The sequence below is a fragment of the Sceloporus occidentalis genome, unplaced genomic scaffold, assembly GCF_023333645.1.
Source record: "Sceloporus occidentalis isolate IW3139 unplaced genomic scaffold, rSceOcc1.0.p SCAF_38, whole genome shotgun sequence".
NCBI classification, from domain to species: Eukaryota; Metazoa; Chordata; class Lepidosauria; order Squamata; family Phrynosomatidae; genus Sceloporus; species Sceloporus occidentalis.
In genome coordinates this window covers 5,817,307-5,839,344 of record NW_028317018.1, presented here as the reverse complement: position 1 = coordinate 5,839,344, position 22,038 = coordinate 5,817,307, and the positions used below count along the sequence as shown (strand labels likewise).

Below are 22,038 nucleotides of genomic sequence, written 5' to 3'. Positions count from 1 at the left end.
GTAGGGTCACTGTTTAATCTGTTGTTGAAAGACACAATGTCTTACAATGTGGCGATGCCCTGCCGCTGGAAAGAGTGTTTAGGAAGCGCTCAGTCATCACTTCCTTTGCTCAGCATTGCATTTTTCCAGACAAGAGCTTCACGTGTTGCCGCATTGGCAACATCCAATAAGGAACATCCAATGATCTAATGGCATATATTTATTGGCAAAGGTGTTTTTAACCTCTTCCTTGCAATTGATCACTGTATAGTCAGTGATCTTGCATAGCAGAACTTTTTTGCTGTCTGCATTTTTTTTAGAGGTTTATTTTTCGTGTCATTTTTTAATAAATTATAACATTTGTATTTGAATGATTTATATAAAATATTATTATTTTTGTAAAATTAAATTTCAGTTGCACATTCCAGGTGGAATTTTGACATGTTGTCTATTATGCCCCCCATGTCCTATTTGGGACATTTTTAAAGCTGGCCAATTCAATATGCCCCCAATGTAACCTATATTTTTGAAAACAAGACATCCCAGATAATTTCAAATGGTGTTATTTTAACCATTTTAAGTTTGTGGTAGTTTTTTGGGGGGGGGGGGTACCCGCACTTGTACTTCGGGTATGACTTTATGGCTCCTGGTATATGCCACTGCCAAACACTTCAATATTTCTCAGTACAGTGATACCACTCATGCACAGGTCATTTGGGTGCTATTTCAATTTGGAATTTTGACACCTGGTCATCCTGTACACATGTCCTATTTGGAACATCTTTGAAGCTGACCACTTCAATTTACCCCCATCAAACTAGACACTCCAGACCATTCCATGCACTAATTCTACCACCAGCCTTTGTCAAACTTTGTAGTAGTATTAGTAAATACTTTGTAGTAAATTAGTGCATGGAAAGTGTTGAAATACCCTTGAGTATCTACGTTTGAACCTGACCAATTAAATTTAAAATTCAACCACCTTTTCTTTTCAAAGATGTCCCGACTAGGACATGGGAAGGAGGATGACTAATTTCAATTAAAAAATACTGAATTGCTCATGTCCCAAATGTGGCCTTTTAGCCCACAAACAACCCAACAAACCTATGCATTGGTGTACCACTGTACTCAGGATTTTGCTAAACACATATTGGGGTGGTGTTTGGCAGTGATAATAAAACCACAAGCTGTAAATTCATACCTGAAGTAAGTGGGGGGGGGGGGAGCAAGAAAAATTACTACTGCAAACTATGTCAAAGGCTGGTAGAATTAATACATGGAAAGTGTCAAAATACCAAAAATACCACCATTTGAAATACCCCAGGGTACCTAATTTATAAAAATATATGGTTTGTTTAAGTTAATTGAATTTGTCTGCTTTAAATGTGTCCCAAATAGGACAAGGTGAAGGATGCTCAGATTTCTTTTAGTATAGCAAACGCTACTTGAACTTGCCCTATAACTTCCAAAAAACACATAGATTGAAATTTTTTTCCACTCAGGACAAATCTTTAGATTCTATTTAGCATTGTTTTTTCTTTAGCTTTTGTGGAAGTAATTTTTCACCATATTTTATTTATTTTTATAATACATTATGATATGATCAAAATTGTCCTGAAAAAATATATAAAATTTGTGTGTACTCTAAATTGGGTAGAAGAAAATTACAGCTGAGCACAAACACCACTTAATAAATGTGTTTCCCTTCAAGCTTTACTTTGTGTTTGTCTCTAAATACTATTTCATGTTCAGTAATTCTTTGGTATTATTCATTTACCTATCCTGGGTGTGCAGTGATGTCTATCTGATGTTTTTTTTCTTTAATCTGTGCTTATTTGTAGCACCTAAGGACTTTGACAGCTTACTTCATTGTTTATATTAAAAAAAAAAAATAGTTGTGCTGAAGTAACATTACGCTGGTCTTGTGTGACTTTTTTCATAGAACCTGCAGAATGAGTTGTAATCCTTATTGGAGGCTTAACACCTTAAGGACCAGGCAGTGCTGGATTCATGGCTGAGGAGCTGACAATTTTGGTAGGCCTAAACATGGGCCTTGATCTTCGGCTCCATCTGTCCCTATGTTAATCCAGCCCTGTTCATTCATAGTAACAATGTGTGATCCTTCTGTGCACTTTCCACACCATTTTGGAGTGTGTGTGTGTTTGGACAGTAGTGATCGGTGAGCTTGTTTGGGAAGTCTGTGTGCCAAACGTGTTTTGGGCAGCTGGTTTCCTGGGCCATGTGAGTTGGCTTTCTACTAAGCTGAACATTTGCCAACCTGTACACATAACTATTCATTATTCAACTACCCCATGAATTCCTTCTCCCATATATTCCTCCTTACCCCTACTCTTCCTCTGTCCCTTCTTTCTTGCCCTTGTGACTTTTCATCCATCTTTTTTTTTTTTTTTTTTTTTTTTTTGCTTTATTCCTTTTTCTTCCACTACATTCGTTATTTTGAACCTATTTTGCTTTTCACATATTCTACACCAAAGGGAATTTTCTCCCTTCCATGGGTTTGAATATTCATCATTTCTAATCTTCCTCTCCAACCCTATTTCTTGCGCTTATTTGTCAATACATATTATCCTTTATTAGTCATATATCCCCATCAATTCGTTTACACCCCTCAACCTTTTCCTTTGTTTGAGGTGCAAATTATGGGGGTTTTTGCCTTCTTCTGGACCAACACCAGGGCTGAGCTTAACGGACCTGTGTGTTTTCAGCCTAAAATACTGTTACCCTGTACCTTCCTCTTTCTTCCTCCCCTATCACTTCTGTATCTATACACCCTTCCACCTTCATTCCATAAATTAAACCCTTCCATTACATCTTATCCCTTTCCAGACACCCTTTACAGTGCAGTCTTCTCCAGCCTGCTGTAGGAAAAGTGAAGTGGGTCTGAAGCTTTTGGCCCATTTGTTAATCCTGCCCTGGCTATTTTAAATGTGCAGGACCAGAGCAACCTTTGTTTTTACTATGTCTTTCTTTAACCCTAATTTCCTGTTTTCTCAATTTATGCTTTATTTTGTCAACTGTTTCTCAGCGGTACTTATTAGGAATTTTTAGTTTTATACACTCTGTATTAGGACTTACACAAAAAACAGACAAAAATTGAAGAAAATTTGTATTTATTTTTTTAGTTTTCTTCACAGGATATGTGTCATCTGCAAAACGTTTAGCAACATTCACCAGGTAGACTATCACACATGCATAGGTATCTGAGGGCCAAACCAGTCCCTTGTACACTATACTATTCTTTTTTTTTTTTGTTAAATACCCTTGGTTTGGCAGTGACGTTTTTTGTTCTGCGTTTGTACTACAATTTGAAAATATTTCTGCTTAATTTTTTCACTCTTTTTCCTTCCTGCAGATCGCACAGTGATCAGAAAGCAGGTTATTCAAAAACCTTAAGTGTAACCGGTGCTTGTACAGAGTGCCATTACACTTAATGATCTGTCAGCAAACTAGCGATGCTGACTTTTACTGACTGTAGGAGACTCTCCCTGCAATCTGGTGTGCAGTAAATTCTGCCATCATGTTTGGCGATAATTTTTTTTTCTTCTTTCATCTGGAGAGGTAAACGAGGTTGTATTTTTGTGTGGTTTTGTTTCAGAATAACATTTTGCCTACAGTGAACTTATGGAGCAGAGGCAAGTTTACATGAAATTATCCTGGCATTTTCTTTTTCAACTGGCCCTAGGTTTTTGGTAACAGTAAGTTATTTTTAGGGAGACGCGTGAGGAGAAGAGTAGGAGCTTGGGAAGAAGAGGCCCTGGGAGGCCCAGGAAGAGGAATCATGGAACAAGTGTTCTATCTCCCCTGCTGGAGAGAGAGAAGAATGCCAACAAGAGCAGAAAGTAAGGCAGCAGTGTGATAGGAGCCTAATCGTCTAACCAGTACTAGTGATTTTTTTTCCTTCTTTTGGCCGCTGGAAGACTAGGGCTTTTAACCAGTCTAAACCTACAACTGCGTAATTCCTGTTGGTTTTGCACTCTTTATTGTGATTCCAAAGAACTTGGCATTACAATGGTTATGTCTATTGTCATGCTTTTTTTAATATAACAGTTTTGCTGAGTGACGCCTTGTATCCTATAGTGCTTTACTCCCAAGGTTAATAATTGCAAAGTGTCGGATAACTCAACAAACCTAGCAAGATGGTAAATATGGAGTCTCAGCCATGTAGCCATCGTTAAAGAAGCACTTACATGCCTTGGACATATGATGACAGTTTTCTAACTATTTGAAGAATTTTTTAAGGTGTTATTCAGCTGAATGGTTGGATGTTTTGAAACTTAGTATTGCTTTATCAAGTGTCATGACTGCTCTGGAACATGGTATTGATGGTCATTCTGACAGGTATCAGAAGAATTGGATATGATTTCATTTTGGAAACAAATAATATCAAACTTCTCCGTAACCGCTATAATTTATATCCCGGCGTTACTTATTACAAGGACGTATTTTATTTGAGCTCCCAGCATTTGTATTTTTTTCCTATTTCTCTTATTCATACTTCAATTGTGTTTTCTTACAGCAAGTGTCTTCTGTTTTCTGAAGATTCGGAGACAGGGGAATTTTTAAGAAATAGACTGATGAATGTTCTAGAAGAGGATGAGATGGAAAATGTAAGTGAAAAACTGAAAAGCAGAATGCAACGTTGGGTGGAAATGGACAGATCTTCAGGTTCAAAGTACGAGGTTAGTAAACGGTAAAAACTGAATGTGACAAACTCTGTTAACAAATACTGGATAAATTGCAGAAAACTGCACAAAAAAGTTACTACTACTACTATGTCACATTTTCTGCTTATGGGGCAAAAGCTATCATTATGCTGGTAAGTAACCACATACATTGCACTGCATGTGTTCACTTCAGTTTGTTGCAGGAAGGTTTACATGAATGCTCACCTACTCACTGGGAAGGTAAAAAAAGTTACAATGTAATAATTTGGCTAAATAATTCAGGAGTGGACTTGAAATGTTGGACAAGAGATCGCATTATATATTGGGTCCCAATATATACCTCTGCATATGCCACTTTTAAAGGTGTTCCACTTAGATTTGCAAGGGATAGTAGAACATTTTTCATGATGACACTGTTATGTGTAGGAAGGACATTCAGTAGTGTAATGTACAGTGATGCTGTATTTAAGTTGAATAGCACCTTTTAATTGAATACTGATAACATTTATCACAATATGTAAAAACACCTTTGTATTTGAGTATATTTGTCATCAGTGCACCCAGTTTCTGAGAACACTTCTCGTTAATGTTTTTGTCCTTGAGAAGCAATAGAAATGTTGTTGACATCCATAGAAATAACAAATTATTGGATTATTTTTTCACATTAGGTACAAAGCAGGTGCAGAAAGAAAAGGAAGTCAAATGACCAGGATCTGTTGGCAACCAAGCTGGACAAAGCCTTGTATCTCGGTAAACAGGACAACCTAAAGACTCAGTTTAAGCTTTCAGAGAACAGTGCTGGGAAGCAGAGATGTGAAGGAAAAAAGACTGCATCAGTCACAGAATCCAAACAGATACACACTTTGCACTTTCCCTTTATAATCCCAAAACAAGGCAAAAACAAAATGACTACAAAATTAAAGAAGATGGATGTGATGTCAAAGCTTTTGAAAACTCACACGTCCACACTGTCAGAAGTGAGCAGCTGCTCATATAGTGAGTAATGGTCGGGTTTTCTGATCTTCATCTCGCTTAGGATAACTTAAAGCATAGATTTTTCTAATAACCATCAAGAATATGATCTAGCAATTTTGGTTTCAGCAGTTACTAGGTACTGGGTGGTTTTCTACAGCTTCAGACGCTTCCAAAAACGAAAAAGAAAATGTTAAATAAAATTCAGTCTGCACATTTTTTATGATGTCACGGTTTAAACATTTGTGCAATGCAATGTTAATTCCACCTTGTGTTCTTATTCATACTAGAACAGGCAGAATCTTCATTCTTTGAGCAGAGAAGTTTGATATTTACCACTCAGTTCAAAACATTGATATTTTTGTTGACTCACATTATTTGAAAACTTTATTTGATTTCAGATACAGACACAGAAGATGAGCAGTATCCTAGAACAGATTGGCCCTCCAGCTCCAGATCAATGCATCCTATGTACAACTTGTTGTCTAGGAAGATCCGAAAAACTCCAGAATGTCTTCTTTCTCCAGGAAGTGCAACGTCCAGTTGTGGGACTGTCAAGTCTAAGCAAGAAGTCGGTAGAAATAAACCCTTTTGTTCATTGCTGCCAAATGGAGAGGCTGCATCATTCTTCAGTGATTCAACGGAGGACTCGCTTGACCAAGGTTACTAGATTCACAAAAAAGTGTTATAATTGGGTGTGGTGGGATCTGATGATGGTCACAGATGGACCATCTTTGCATTTTGCAGCATTGTCTGCTATATTGAAAAAAAAAATTTTATATCTGTAAAGTTTTTTGTTTTGAATATTGGCTCTTTTTGAGCTGTATTTAGCCTCCTGTCTGTTTTTTCCATCATGACTTTTTATATTTTCACAAGATTTTTTTTATTGAGATTTTATGTGGGGTGTGATTTGATGTTTGTATTACCAAGTTTTATTAAACATTTCAAATTCATTTTTAAACTAAACCAGTGTGCTTTTGTGTCTCTTGCGGTGCATTCTAATAGGTAATCTAAGAATGGCTTTAATTCATTCTGCTTTTCTCCATCCCTCACATCACATCAATGGCTTCTGTTTTGCTGATATAATCACGCAGTCACTATTATTCAAATATCCCTCCTCACTAACAGTTGTGACTAATTGTTAATCTTTTTTTAGATACATTTAAACATCACAAAAATAGCCATGGTCTGTTAAGGGAAGAATGGCATTTGTATTATACACATACGATATATATGACATGTACTAGAGTTTTTCCTCCAAAGTTGGGTCTAAATTACTCATACATATCTTAAAAATCACTTTGATTTTTTTTTTGGGGGGGGGGGCTTTATGTAAATGTATTTCCCCATGATAGACAACCTGGGGAAATCAGTCCTTAAACCCAACTATTACAGAGGCAACATGTAAACATTTATATAATCTAAAAATATAGTAAAACGACTGTAAATTTAAAGAGGTTACAGAAAAAAACTTAAACCACACTGACAGATGTTAGGGTATGTCTTACAGATAGTGGCAACATACTTAGGATCTTTGCTTTCGCTATTGTAAGATTTTGATCTTTATTAATGAAAGCAAGAAAAAGATGACTGACTTTTTTTTATTTATTATAAAGAATGACTTAACATGAATTACCATACCAAGTACGGATGTGCAAATTCAGTATTTTAAAGTTTCTTGATAAACTCAAGAGTCTTCTATAGTTTTGATCCAGTTCCGGTATTTACAAAAATATTGTAAATAACTACAGTTTGCATAAGGGATATTTGAATAATATTGGGTGCAAAAACTTTCCTTAACACTAAACAAAAAATGAGCCAAAACACCAGTTGCAGAAATTAACCAAACTTTTCTAGAATGCTTGCTTTTTCCTTGCAGCTGCTTGAGCATTCCTTCATCCTTGACCCTTACCCCATGATGCTTTGAATGTCTGTATCGGTCTCTTGCATTTGTTCTCGCACTGCACTAAGGAAGCAAAGTGATTGGCTGGAGTAGGGCAGACACCGCACAGCGTGGGTCAGTTTGCAAGCCACCAGAACCATGAACACTTTAATGTAGGTAGGCGAAATCCTTTCCCTTTGTAATTTTATAAAGTTCAAAAGCTTTATGAAATTCTCCATACTGGCTCTTGTGTTCCATAAAGTTGCTCAAATGTTCCCCTTTGTAGGGCCGTTTGAATTTTCAAAAGGAAGTCATAATGCATTAAGTACCTCTGTTTACAGCAGACATAAAAGTGAACAAAAAACAGTACTTATCTTACTTGCCATTTTTTCCCCCAGTGTAGTCAATTGAACGGTTATAAAATCTCTTGGGTCTTGTGCTGTGTTTTTATATAATGCAATATATGTACACAGTAGACTTTAATTCATTTTTGTACCTGAAGCTTGTGCATGTAAAAGCAAGGTTGTTTTGCATTGTTGCTAAACCAGAATAAAATTCACAAATTTTCTTAAAAAAACCAAAAACCTGTGATTGAGGCCTAATCTCTCATGAGGCGATTTTTTTTTTTTTTTTTTTTTTTTTTTTTTTTTTTTTTTTTTTTTTTTTTTCTGTTTAAATAATGAAGGAAAGGAAAGCCAGAGAGTAAGGACCCAGTAGCTGTCTATGGTCTGCCTTCACCTAGCCTGCTTTGTATGCTCTCTTGCCTGCCTGGCATTGTGACAGAATATGTCCTGCCGTTTGTAATGGGTCTGTATTCCGTCCATTGTCTGTATTTGTTCCTTCCTAGACTGCTTCAAAATCCATCCTGTCCTGTTGCACATCGGTCTTTTTTAGAAACTAAAAAAAAACTTTCTGGAATTCTGTCACTGCTTAACATGTAACATTTCTATTTATTGTCTAACATACTATGGTCCTAACTTGGACCTTAAACCAAGAAGCAACTTCAAACTAATCAACAGAGCATGTGAAAAAATCTGTTCTTGCACCATTTTCAAAACGTTTGCCTATCAAAAATACTTTGCTTATTCACCTAGTAGTAGTTGCTTTGCAGATGAGTTTGTAGAAAAGTTGTATTTTCAGTTTACTAATTTCATGATGCATTTTGATGGGACAGTACTCCCAAGATCCTCCTGTAAGTAGGGCAGTGGTAGCTCTATTTAATATCAATTTCAAAAAATTAGGGTGATTTTCATTAAATCTCACTGATTTTACTGCATTATACAGTGCCCACCCACACTCTTCTTGCGGGAGAGTAGCCCTTCTTGATGCGTGTAGAAATCATTATGTTGAAAGTTCAGTGAATAATCCCCAAAGCCTACCTGTTTTAAATCTCATTATGCTTGTGGGGAAATTGTCAAACTTGTTCCCTTCAACCGAAGCTGAAGAATAGTACATAATGGTTTTGTATTGCGCAGGAATAATACTAAATATTTTCAGGATAGATAAGTGCAAACATTGCTAAATATCTTACGTTACTGTTGAAAGGTTAACAATAGTTCTTTGTTGGTTAATGTAAAGATTTTAGATGGGATTAGAGTATTCCATTAGAGAAACAGTAGGAACGCCTGAAATACAGTTTGTTAAATGGATGTATAGTACGAGCCAAAATACCATGACAATGTCAGTATCCTCTGTTCACATCTGCTTAATGTTTCATTGTGATGTACGCTTCCTTTTAGAGTAATGGTAAGTCTTTTGCGTTCAATTGGGCAGATAATAGATAAAAATCTTCACCCCCGAAATACTGAACTAGAAAAGTATTAAACTGGTGGGTCATGTGCCACTTTTCCCAGTCTTAGTGTGCAGCCAACTTTAACATTTTATTATTATTATTATTACTACTACTACTACTACATGGATATTTAGATAATATCCATGTAAGGGTGCCATCTTTTCTTGTTATGTGTATGTATTATTGTATACACATTATTTTGCTAGTGTTTACTTAATATTGGCCCCACTTTAATCCTTTATTCACCCTACGGTGAAATACTGGCTGAGGGAGAACCCTTGGTCTATGGAAATGTCTCACCTTGTTTATTGTATCTGCAACTTATTCATACCCGTAAGCATACTTGCCAGTGACATTTGTTCTCAAACATTGTAATAATTTAGATTGGTGATTGTTGTTCTTACTAAACATTTGGTATTTTGTGATTAGTGATTAACTCTCTCTTCGTTTGTTAGATTATAGCTCTGTGGAGGAGGAAGATTTTGATTACAGTTTAGATCATTTGACCCCTCACTACATGGAGGAAAGTGGCCTGGGCCTTCTTGCTCGGTTTGCTGCAAGTGTTCTGCCTAGCCCCGTCACCTCTTCACCTCGGTTGGTCATTGAGATGGAAGCAAAAGAAAAGGCTGACAAGGAGGAGAGAAAAAGTCTGACTGGTGAGTCGGTACACAAATATGATTGTGTCTTGTTTTTGTGTAAGCTCTTTGAGTTTTATGTGCAACACTAAATTTTAACTAATTTTATTTTATCCATGAAGTAGGTTTATTAGGTAAATACCAATATGATGCTGAGTCCCAACAACCACAGTGAATTTAAAATTGATCACATTGCTTACATGTAATTTGTGAACAGGACATAGTGCCTGTGAATCAACCAAAGCATTATAAAGACCCAACTACTTGCATATATATATATATGCAATATATTTTTTCCTCTTTCTTCTCTCTCCCCCTACTTTTTCTTGTCATTCGTCTTGTCATTTCTCATCACTCCATTTCTTCTGTACCTCCTCTTTCTGTTTTTTTTCCCCTGCTCTCTCCTCTCTTGTCCCATCTTTCTCCTTTCTTGCTTTTGTCTCTCTCCTCTCTCATTTCCCTCTATTTCTTCTTTCTTGGAGCGCAGGAGGTTGCTTATTCACATGGTACACAGCACACACCACTATTTGGCTTCCCTAGCCCCACACCCACACATATGTGCGCAAAGTATAAATTAATAATCTCCTGCATCCTAACCCATATACTGATCTATATTTTGTATCTTACACTCCGTCCTGATAAAGTGTATCTATTGTATAACTTGTATAAAGTGATGTATCAGTAACTGAGCTCCATACAAACATCTGTCAAGTAATGAGAGTGTGGATATAAGCTGATGTTGCCTAACTATTACTGCCTCTCATGTCTAGTACTGCACGGCCCCTTTTAAGTGACAGTACTAAACAAACGACTGAGGCAATATGTATGGAGAGCATTCAATGCTCTTTTGTGCCAGAGATGTTTTTTGCTACTCACCCTAGCATCTGCTGGCAGAATGTTTCTGCTAAATTAATGTGTTAATGCTGACAGTTAAAATTCATAAGGGATATTGCACTTATGGTGTTCTCGAACATTCAGTATAACAATAAAATGGGCTCCAGTTGTGTATTCATTGTTGCTGTTGTTGTTTTGCGCATCCTATCCACAGGTTCAGAGTTTGAATACACAGATTCAGAAAATGAGGCAAAGATACTGAAGAACGTTTCACCAAGCATGACCCCTACAATCGTAACAGAATCTGTGAGGGCAACATTGGGTATGATGGAAGACTGCAGTACTGAGAAGGTGAAGCTCTTTGACAAGCCACAGAAGTTAAATAAACTAAAATCTCCTAAGGACATCAGCCATGAATTTGGATCAGAAGTTAGTGACGATGACCTGTGGAGTAGGCGTCGAAGTGAGAGGATCTTCCTTCATGATGCGACCAGTACTGCAACTCTCTTGCCAGTGACAACCGCCAATTCACATACTGCTTCTAAACCTGTTCGCAGCAGCAAGCTTTCAATGGTGAACCCAAAGAAAGGCAAAGAACGAAAAGAATACTATTGCAAGGTGTGTGCATGTCTTTAAGTGACATTAGGTAGTCACCTTTCTCTAAAACTTAAAATGGATGCATCTGTAGTGCATGCAGCTAGAGGCTTTGTATGAGACTGAAGGGATTTACATAAAAACACCTCTTATAAATCACGAGTTTGGTGAAACAGCCTTTGCTTAAGAGATGAAATACAAAGCCTATCGATGCTAACAATGTCATATCATTTTTAATGCATATGGAGTCCATCTTACTTTTTATTGCATGCAAATCAAATACAAAAAGGTATCGTAAAATACCCGGAACACTTTATTGTGAGCTTTAAAGGTGTTGGAGTACATTCAGTTTAATACATCCTAACCTTGCCTTTGCATTTTGAAGTATCTGAAAAATTTTGTGCCCTGGCATTATCAATGTAAATTATAAAATGAAACATGTTAGGCTTCTGGCAAAAGAGTGACAAGTGTCAGTGCACACTGTGGTAATCAATGTCCTCTGCTGTGGGTTACAATATTTTTGATGTTTCCGGAACTATTGAATTGCATTTTATTTACTATACTTTTGTTTCTTTAGAAGAAAAATAAGGAGACGTTTCCTTTCACTGGCAGCAGCAGCAGCAGCTCTGCTCCTGAAGAACAGTTCTTTGTCACAACCTCTGTAAATTGCGGTCGAAAGAGTAAATTGAGGTTGAAATCGAAGGACATAAAGAAGGAGGTGAGGATTGTAAATAGGCTACCTAGATAATGTCAGTGGATGCTTCCCAGGGAACTGATGCTCAGTGAGTCCGTTACAAGGGACATCTCTGATTTTCACCAACTGGCTCGATTACAAAATAGAGGGCATTACATTTTATTTATAGATGACCATGTCTGATCAGTACAGCCTCGATTGAATGCTGTACCTTAATAGGCAGAGTGTCAGAATATGACATCTCGGCACGCAGCTGCCATGGAGCTAGAGCAGTGCCCAACATAAGTACACAGCTGATAAGCAGTGATAAATTAGGGGAAATGGTTTATGATAAACTTTTTCAGTTTAATGGTGTATATGAATTTCATGCTGTAGGCTTTCCATCGATACAATACAGATTGAAATAAAGGATGCAGGTTGTTTAACCCCTTGGCTGCTAAGCTGGTTTTCGGCATTTTGGTGCATCTCACGTTTAAATGCATTTAGAAGTAAATTTCTTGGGAATAAACTATACAAACCATATATTGTGTTTTTCAGCACACCCAGCAGATTCCAAATATTTGCACCATGCCGTCGTTAGCAGTCAAGGGGTTAAAATGAAACATGTTTCCGTTGTTATAAAGGTTGTGCGTGATCAGCCACACAATTTCCTATTTTATCTTTATTTCAACTGATCAGTGAGCTTGAAGGCTATTGTCTTGTTTTTCAACAGGTTGAATTTGATGGATGTTACTTAAGCTATTTGGTTATATAAAGGTGTATTACCATAGAACATTAAATAGTAAAACAGCTACTCAAACTTAATGGACATTATAAAAACAGACATTTTACAGCAGATGTGAAGATCCGTTGTATCCATCTAGTCACCATTTCCTACCTATAATGAGGCCATGAAACTTATTGTTACTGGCCTTATTAGGAGGACAGCCTTATTCCCATCCCACGGCTGCCTAAATTTCTGGAAAGGTATTCTGTGTAATCATAGACACCTTATATTGCATATAATTTTCCCTGCCCCTATTTTAGATTTTGACATCTTGCAAGTAGTTTCTCTTCCTTCAAAGTATATTTTAACCCCTTTCTGCCTTTCGACTGTTTAGATATTATCTACCTCTCATCGATCCACCACATTGTTTTACTTTGTGCTTTTCAAAAGCAATAGAGTATTATTCTATTTTGTAATATAGGTGTAGCACTGTTTCCCATTGTTTCAGTTAATTGTATCTGCAAATCTAGAGATCGTATGCAGTCATTTCATACTTTTTGTTAAATAAGAGGCATGATACTGAGTTGTTTATTCTTATTATTATTTATTCTTAATCAGTTATTTTTTGTTAGTACATGCATAGCAAGTAAGTTAAATAGATGGTCAAAAAAATATTCAATGAAAAACATGTCACAATATAAAATTTAAGGAGCATCAATATCTCTTTGAGAATAACATTGGAATTACGTAATACACAAAAAAGAGGAAGAGAAAATTGGATCAGTAGTAGGCTGTTGCATAGAAAATGGTGAAAGCATATACAATCCATGTATAGATGGTATAGATGGACTGTTTAATAATCATAAAACATATTTTTAGTTTTTCAAAAATGTATTGCAGAATAGTGACAAATTCACTTGCAGATGGGAATCTAGTTGTTTTCATAACGTAAAAAAGAGGAAGCTATTTTGGGGCTTGGGTGTGCCTATAGTTGTATAGCTGTAGGGGAAAAAATGAAAAAATCTTGCTCCACAATCTAGATAATTGCATGGTTTCACTATTTCATGACGGGAAAAACATAACATAGCAGAGATGCCCATAGACTGTCCCAACTCCGCCCCATCAGACCATATATAAACCCAAAACCAAACAAATCCTTTCTTTGACACAATAACATCTTCTGACAGCCAGAAAAAAATCTCCAGAAATCAAACTGTAGAAGTAGGCGAATATCATAAAACTCCAAAGGGTTTCAAGCTGGAAATAAGAGAAAATATGGTATTACATTTCCTAGAAAAGGAAAAAACATATAAAAATTATTAAATCACAAACATTTGCACCATACCGAACGGAGTCTGCAAAAATGAAATAGATACACTAAAATCACCTAATGGAAGTATCCAAGAAAGTGTGTGTGTGTGGGGGGGGGGCAATACTCACCTCCGTGTCTTTAATAAAATCATGACTTCTCGTCCTGAAATAGTACAAGAGACCGAGGCTCCTACTGTGCAAGTTTAAAACTGCACAATAACTGAAACATGTGAAATCAGTTTAAAGTAAAAGGTATGGAATGTAGACTCCTGTGACCGACCCCTCCTAACGTGAAGACCTTGGAAGCCGAAGTTCCGCTGACAGAGTGAGCGGCAAAAACTTCCATGTCCACTTCAGCAGATGACAACAGTCTTCACCCAACGGGCCGAAGAAACTTGACGAAACGGAGCCCGTAATGATGATAATAATTGGGACATGTCACTAGGGTGAAAAGAAGATACCCTATGCTCTTACTCCCGAAGACCGAGTACTGGACATAATTTAGGGTTGTCAGGAAACGCCAGATAAAAAAAAACGACTTAATCGAAGTCCCTAACAACGGGAAATGTTGAATAGAACGCCCTCCGGAGAAAAAATTCAAGCATCCGAATCTAAAGCTCTAACCTCTGCCACACGCTTGCATGAAATCAAACAGAATGATGTAACCCATTTGAAGATAATTGATGAAGGTGTAACTCCTCATTAACAGGCCACGATTCAAACAGATTCAAAACCAAATTAACGTCCCACCTATATTGATATTTAGCCCTAGGTGGATGAGACAACCTAACACCTTTCATCAGATGACAAACCAGGGGATGTTGACCCTACGGAACCCCCCAAAATCCCAAATGAGAAGCGGAAATTGTCAAGCAATAAACATTGATGTTCAAATAACAAAGACAAAAATGTGACCACCTCAACTACAGCTGCTGAAACGGGATCTAGGTCCCGAGCCATGCACCAACCAGCCCAAATTCACCAGGTTGAACCGTAAGACTTTCTAGTCCCAGTAGCCCATGCATTCTCCAATGTAACGCAGAGAGAGAAATAAATAAAAACAAAACTGTATGACCAAACGTATATGGACACCCTTCTAATTAGTGAGTTTAGGTGTTTCCACAGCATCTCAATCGGTCACAAACTGATGACAGTCTTTCAGGCTTTTCTGGTAGATAAATTCATGGTTCCATCAATTGGCAAGTCACCCAGGTGCTGAAGCAGAAAAAGCAGCCATAGAGCATAACACTAGTACCTCAGTCTGACTGTTGGTATGATGATCTTATTGTGGAATCCTGATATCTTTATGCCAGATGTAACTGGACAAATGTCTTCCAAAAAGTTTACACTTGGGTGTGTCTAGTGAAACGTGTTCTCTGTAGTGATAAATCACACTTCACTATGTGGAAGTCTGATGGAAAAATCTGGGTTTTGCGGGTGCCTAGGGAAACGCTTCCTACCATAAACATAAAGCCTACTGTAAAGTTTGATGGAGGAGGGATAATGGTCTGGGGGTGTTTTTCGGGGGTTGGGCTAGTTCAAGGGTAGTACTTAATGCTACAGCATACAAAGGCATTTTAGACAACTGTATGCTTGCAACTTTGTGGCATTCCTTTGGGGAACACCCTTTCCTGTTCCAGCATGGCCTTGCCCCTGTGCACAAAGTAAGGTCTATAAAGATGTGTTTGGTGAGCCGAGACTTTGAGGGGCCTGCACAAAGCACTGACCTTAACACCTTTGGGATGAATTGGAACACTGATTGTGATCCAGGCCATCTCATCCAACATCAATGCTTGACCGCACAAATTCTCTTTTGGCTGAATGGGCAAAATTCCCATAGAGACTCCAAAATCATGGGTATTAATGCCCATGATTTTGGAATGTGATCTCATATAAGTGTGATCAGGTTCCTGTATACTTTAGGTCATATAGTGCACATACATAAATAAACATCCAGGATATATGTGCTCTCATTTTCTAACCCTGGTTATTGGGGAGAACATTCTGTGTGCAAATCAAACTGTTGTGGACCATCAAAAAACCTTCTCTGGCCCATTTGCAGCTGTAGACCCTGTAGGTACAGCAGTGAGTTCTTCCCTTTTGGTAGGACTCTTCAGTTATGCTTGGATGAAGTTTTCCAAATGAAATCCACTGGTTGCTCAAAGTTGAATGATACATGACTGTAAGGTACTTTGACATTGAGAAATCGATGTCAAACACTTAAAAAGAAAAATGTCCATTCTAAAGTTACATTTTGGCTTTATGAAAATGCAGACTTTGACCAAAGTAGCCAAGTAATCCTTCATTACGCTTGTGTGAATGGATTATTTCATTATCACAGTCATGGTAAAATTTACGTTATGGGTGCTACACATAAAATTTAGCAATAGTTCCATAGGCAGAATGCATGGCTGACTATAACCTCAAGGAAATCCCCGGACTCTCCATACTAATAATGTGTTCTTCCATTAACTCTCATGTAGATCATTGGTACCTCAGGATCACCAAAACAGGTGTTGCAGCCTGAGAATGTTTTGGCATGCTTTTATTTAACAATACAGATATATATTATGACTAAACCAATCAGCTGATGTGTATGAGTGTTTGATGCTTATTAAGACCTTGCTTATTGTTATATTATTTTTAGAATCGTGGAAAGGGTGGTGCAGTAAGCAAGCTGATGGAAAGCATGGCTGCTGAGGAGGACTTTGAGCCCAGTCAGGATAGCAGCTTCTCTGAAGATGAGAATGTAACCCATGGTTTGCATCCTGAGCGCCCAATCACACCTGGTGAGCTTTATTTTGAGGAATACCAGTTAAATTGGTAATGACTTCATTGGTAAAGACTGGGACATGTTTGACATCTACATTTTATTTTCTTTTTAGCACCACACTCCTGTATCATTGATAAAGATGACCTAAAGGATGGGTTGCGTGTTCTCATTCCCATGGATGATAAACTCCTTTATGCTGGCCATGTACAGACTGTCCACTCTCCAGACATGTAAGTAATCAGCCAACCTATGTAAAATGGACATTGTAAAATTATAGAATGGCCATTCAATTCCATTTATTTTTAAAACTCTATCTTTTCTCCACAGATATCGCGTGGTTATAGAGGGTGAAAGAGGAAACCGCCCGCATATCTACTGTCAGGAGCAGCTCCTTCAAGAAGCTGTAAGTTATACAGTTAGAACTATGTGTAGGATGAGTAATATTGAGGTATATTTTATAAGGTGGGTTTGCAGCTTAATCTGGAATTTCTGGTGTAATGTTATTATGTGGCATATTGTGTTTAATGCTTTGTATCAAAGGGGAACTCTCACCACATTTTTATATAAGTAATGTTTGTCACAAAAACTCATGTAAGACTCAGTAAATAGTACTTATCTGCCCAGGATCCTCAGCTAATGGAGAAACTAGTTCTAATTACCTGGAAGTCTCTTGGAGATCAGAACACAACACTTAATTGTGTCACACATGACACTGCATGCAAAATATTAATGTAATATTTATGCCGCTAGTGGCGTCAAACGCCCCTTACACGGGATATGTTTAGTGTAAAAAATAGCAAATAGCGTCTTTATTCATGTATTCGCTTTTGACATTGGCTTAGACTTGTGTTGGAAAAGTAATACTGAACTGTAGTGAACAATGGATTTTCTGCAGATAAATCACACTGCAAAACAGGACCTTAGGGCCACCCATGTAAAACTATCTTTTTCTCCTCTTCTGCTTCACATAGCAGAAACCTAGTTAGCACACGTTACTGGTTAGCCTATTGACAGTCTAAATATGCCACACTGTGACAAAAAGCATAAATATGCTGCAATTTGTCCTTTTTTGGAAGTACCCTTTTGAAACTATACATTTTAATACAGTGCAAACATTTGATGACAAATGTTTAGTTGTCAAGAAGTACAATTTACAAGTAAGCATGTCACTTTGTCTTGTTTTATCCCCCATTGATTGTTAAACATTTTGTTTGTGCGATAGCCACTTAAACATTGTCTTTACTGTTGACACTTCTCAGTATGTTCTAATATTATTAAACTTGTCTGGTTCATGAATAGGCATGCTGCAGTATAGGAAAGCGATGTGGCCGATGCTAGGTTATTTGATCCTTCACTGTGCATGAATAGAACAAGAATACATTAATATTGGATTATTAAAAACTTCTGAGACCATCAATGACCCTGAAACCATCCATAGGGGTTTGAAATATTTACTTACTATGTAAAGATTTTAAAGCAGGTTATTCAAGTTGGATGTTGCTGTTGTAGACAGTCTTGGGTGACTTTCTCTGCTCAAACATCACACTGAGCTGTTTTTTTTATGGCAATTCTAATGTACTGGGGAGAGCAGGCAACGTTCATCCCAAAGCACATCCGGAAGACAACTGTACACCGTGTGTAATATACAGTCTAGCCAAAAAAACATTTAACAGAACCAGAATCGACAGACAGTTACAAATAGAAAGATTAATTATTAATAACTCTGATGTGTATAGTCAGATATATGACAATAGGAATATGTGCAATAACAAACACCAAATAAGTACATTGAGGATTTAAGTATGGGAATTAATCTAAATGTTAATGTGATTTTTATGGTAAATCAAATGTCTATTTGTTTTAGTAGATAAGAAGGTTACAGAGAGAAAAAAGGGAATGAGGGGAACGCAGAAAGCAAAAGAGAATACAAGATCCATTTAATCAGTATAGTGTATACAAAGGCATAGCATCTCGCAGTACTTATTATATAAGTAATAAAGCAACATTCGTAGTAGCAGAGACCACTTCAGTAACAAGGCGTTTCTAGCAGACCAATACAGATTCAGATCAACACAAGAAGGACGACAGGGGTGGTATGTCTTAATTGAGAGGTGAGGAGGGCTTGGAAGAAGAAAAATAAAAAATGAGAAGAGAAAAAAATAAATAATTATACAAATATACATACCCACATATACAGCTACAGACACAGACAGATACAAACACACACATGAAAAGGAGGCGTGGGGGGGGACAAGGGGATGAAAAAAGGAAAACATGGGAACTGCAGAGTAGAGCACCAGATCCAGCAATCCCCTAAAAACTCATACAGGCACATCAGACAGAAAGGTTCGGACCTGAGGGCCATTGGCAAATGTTAACCAGTGAAGCCTAGTCCTTTGGTACTGCTCAACTACAAGCCAGCTCTTCCAGCTCCCGTTTATGCTCTACTCGGAGAAACCGTTCCGCAAACGTGGGAATGGATCACTCCAGTGCAAAGGTACCAGTGCCTTTGCAGCCGTCAGCAGGTGCCGTACAATCGATTTCTTGTACCAGGAGACGAAAAAAGGCATGTGTTGAAGAAGGTAGAATTCAGGTGTGAAGGGGATAGTCTTGTCTGTGAAGGACTGTACACATTTATGTATAGCTGACCAAAAGGGAACTATCAGGCTCCACCAGGTGTTCCAGCAGCCGAAGACCCTTATGGGTCGTAAATGAGCGGATCCTTGAGCCCTCCCTGGACGAAGCTACATCGAATAAATCAACCCCCGTCCTGGGAGGGAAATCGTGATTGTCCCTGATTGGGGTGAGCGGATATGGAATGGAAGAGATCTGCGTGCTACGAGTCAAGGTGTTCCAAACTCACAACTTATCTCATATAAAAGGAAGAGGAGAAGCCATACGCCTCGTCGTGTCAACCGCAAGCCATGGGATGGAACCAATCGGGATACCAACGAGCTCACCTTCAACTCCAACCCATTGCTTGTGTTGAGAGGCTTGAAACCATTCCACGACACTCCTGTAATACGGCCGCGAGCAAGGCAGAGCAAGGCCACCTCTAGATTTTGGAATGATCAGCATGTTGAATTTAATGTGTGGTGCGTGGGGACCCCAACTAAATCGAAGAAAGGTGGAACGAGTTGAAGCAAAAAAAAGTCTGAAAGAGACCCATTAATACAAAGGTGCGCCGTGGGAGCTCGATAGAGCAACTGGATTCAGGCAAGCAGTCCAGGGCCAAAACCCATGTGACAAAGTGTAGCCAGCATAAAAGACCAGTCCACCCTGTCAAAAGCCTTCTCTGCATCTGTAGAAAGGAAGAGGGTAGGGGCAGCCGAGTGCTTAGCGGGATGGACCAACATAGACATGAATGGCTTAATGCGATTGTTGAGAATTTTAGCAAATAATTTGAGATCAGAATTAAGGAGTGAAATAGGTTGGTAGCTACCACAGTTCTCAGGGTCTTAACCTTCCTTGGGGATCAATTAAATTGAGGCAGATAAAGTATGGGCATGGATCCGGCAACCTTCCAAAATAGTTAAAAGCCTCTACAAAATTGGGGCTGCCTGTCGCAGAGAGTACCTTCGGGATATAGGTAAATTTACGGGAGGCACTGAGAGCTCTCGCCAGGTATTTCCCTGGTTTATCACCGTATTCGTGAAACAATGCTCTGGAACGCAAGTAAGCCCTTTGTAGGTTACGATTCAGCATAGTCGCCAAGAGAAAAGATTTTGCTCAACACACGCCGTGGGGTATGTGTCGTACCCGTAGAGGTGTCCAGAGTGGGATGGAGAGAAACATTAACCCCCCCCCCCCCGCCAGAACCAGAATACTGTCCTGAAAATCCTCCAACATGCGAAGCAGGAGATGATGATTTCTATTGGGCAAATAGAGATTGGCGAAGGGCAAATATTTCGAGATGAGAATGGCCACACCTTTAGGCTTAGCGGTCGGATTACAACTAAAGAATCCTGTGGTATAAAACCGGTTAGATTTTAGGGATCCAATTGCCGAGGAAGTGGGTCTCTTGTATAAATGCCACATCTACCCTTTCACGCCTCAGGTCACGAAGCAGATACAAGCGTTTCTCAGGGATGTTCAACTCGCGAGCATTGATAGACAGCAGATTGAGGGATGCAGGACGTACAGGGGACAACATAACAATAGTGGGGGGAGGTAAAGGGGAGTGAAGGGAAAAGGAGAAGAAAGGGAGAAGTGAAGGGAAGACGAGAGGAAAATTGGGAAGGGGGTAGGAACCATGGATGCGTACCAAATGACCAAAAAGGCCGTGTTGCACACAGAGGACGCCTGTTGAGGGAGTCTCACAACCGCTCCACACACCCAGAAAGAGGGCACACTCGACAATACAAGGGCGTTATTGTGCGGGAGCATAGTCGACCAAACAAATCAAATGTATAGAAAAAAAGCAAATCGTATAATAATGCACAAAAAAGTAAATAACCGTGTAAACAGCCTGCGCGCCTCGTAGTGATGACAGTTATAATCAACAATGAAGCCTAAGAAATCAGTTGGAGAGAGAGAGAAGGAAAAAAAGAGGGCAACCCCTTCAAAGATGAGGCAATTAAATAAATAAATAATAGAAAAAACAAATATATAAGGCATTAGCGATCACCACAAGGGACCACGAGATGTATGACACATAAAACCAGTGATAACAATGAGAACTGTTGCAGTAAGGGTGAGATATACACACGCTATCCGACCGCTCAAGATGGGCGGAAACAGATCATGAATTTTTTTTTACATAAATTATATAATAAGAATAATAAAGAGAATGTAAACTTATCCGTGGTGCATACTAATCGGGAACATAAGGCGCAACAGGTAAAGCCGGTAGTCCCACTGGTGTTGCCACGGAAGGACCGAATAAGGGAAACAGAGAACCAGAGGCACCGAACAGAGACCAGTGCCCTCATGCATAGTGGTGTAAGAGAAAGTACATCTTCATCTTGTGGAGTTGCACATTAGACACTTAAAGGGGAAGGAACAGCGCGTAGAGGTAGCAGAGAATCTATGTGGCAACATCGATCACTTCGGTCTTGATGCTATGGGGCATTGAAAAAAAAAAGGGGGAAGTGATGCATTTATTAGCCACAAGAACTCATCAAGGCCAGCGGACCTCGATATTTCGCAGCTGCATTTGTCATGACAGAAACGCTCAATCTC

At 38.5% G+C, this 22,038-nt stretch overlaps 1 protein-coding gene across 1 annotated transcript in view; it reads left to right on the top strand.

Annotated features, from left to right (window-relative positions):
• The window catches only part of LOC149290669 (trinucleotide repeat-containing gene 18 protein-like), a 68,702-nt gene that overhangs the window by 33,331 nt on the left and 13,333 nt on the right, over nt 1-22,038 (top strand). Inside the window, exons 13-22 of the mRNA XM_089488455.1 lie at nt 3,711-3,839; nt 4,517-4,679; nt 5,333-5,414; nt 6,038-6,211; nt 9,766-9,966; nt 10,994-11,397; nt 11,951-12,091; nt 16,732-16,873; nt 16,970-17,087; nt 17,185-17,260. Coding sequence (XP_089344581.1) covers nt 3,711-3,839; nt 4,517-4,679; nt 5,333-5,414; nt 6,038-6,211; nt 9,766-9,966; nt 10,994-11,397; nt 11,951-12,091; nt 16,732-16,873; nt 16,970-17,087; nt 17,185-17,260 — 1,630 coding nt within the window. The remainder of the gene's footprint in view (nt 1-3,710; nt 3,840-4,516; nt 4,680-5,332; nt 5,415-6,037; nt 6,212-9,765; nt 9,967-10,993; nt 11,398-11,950; nt 12,092-16,731; nt 16,874-16,969; nt 17,088-17,184; nt 17,261-22,038) is intronic.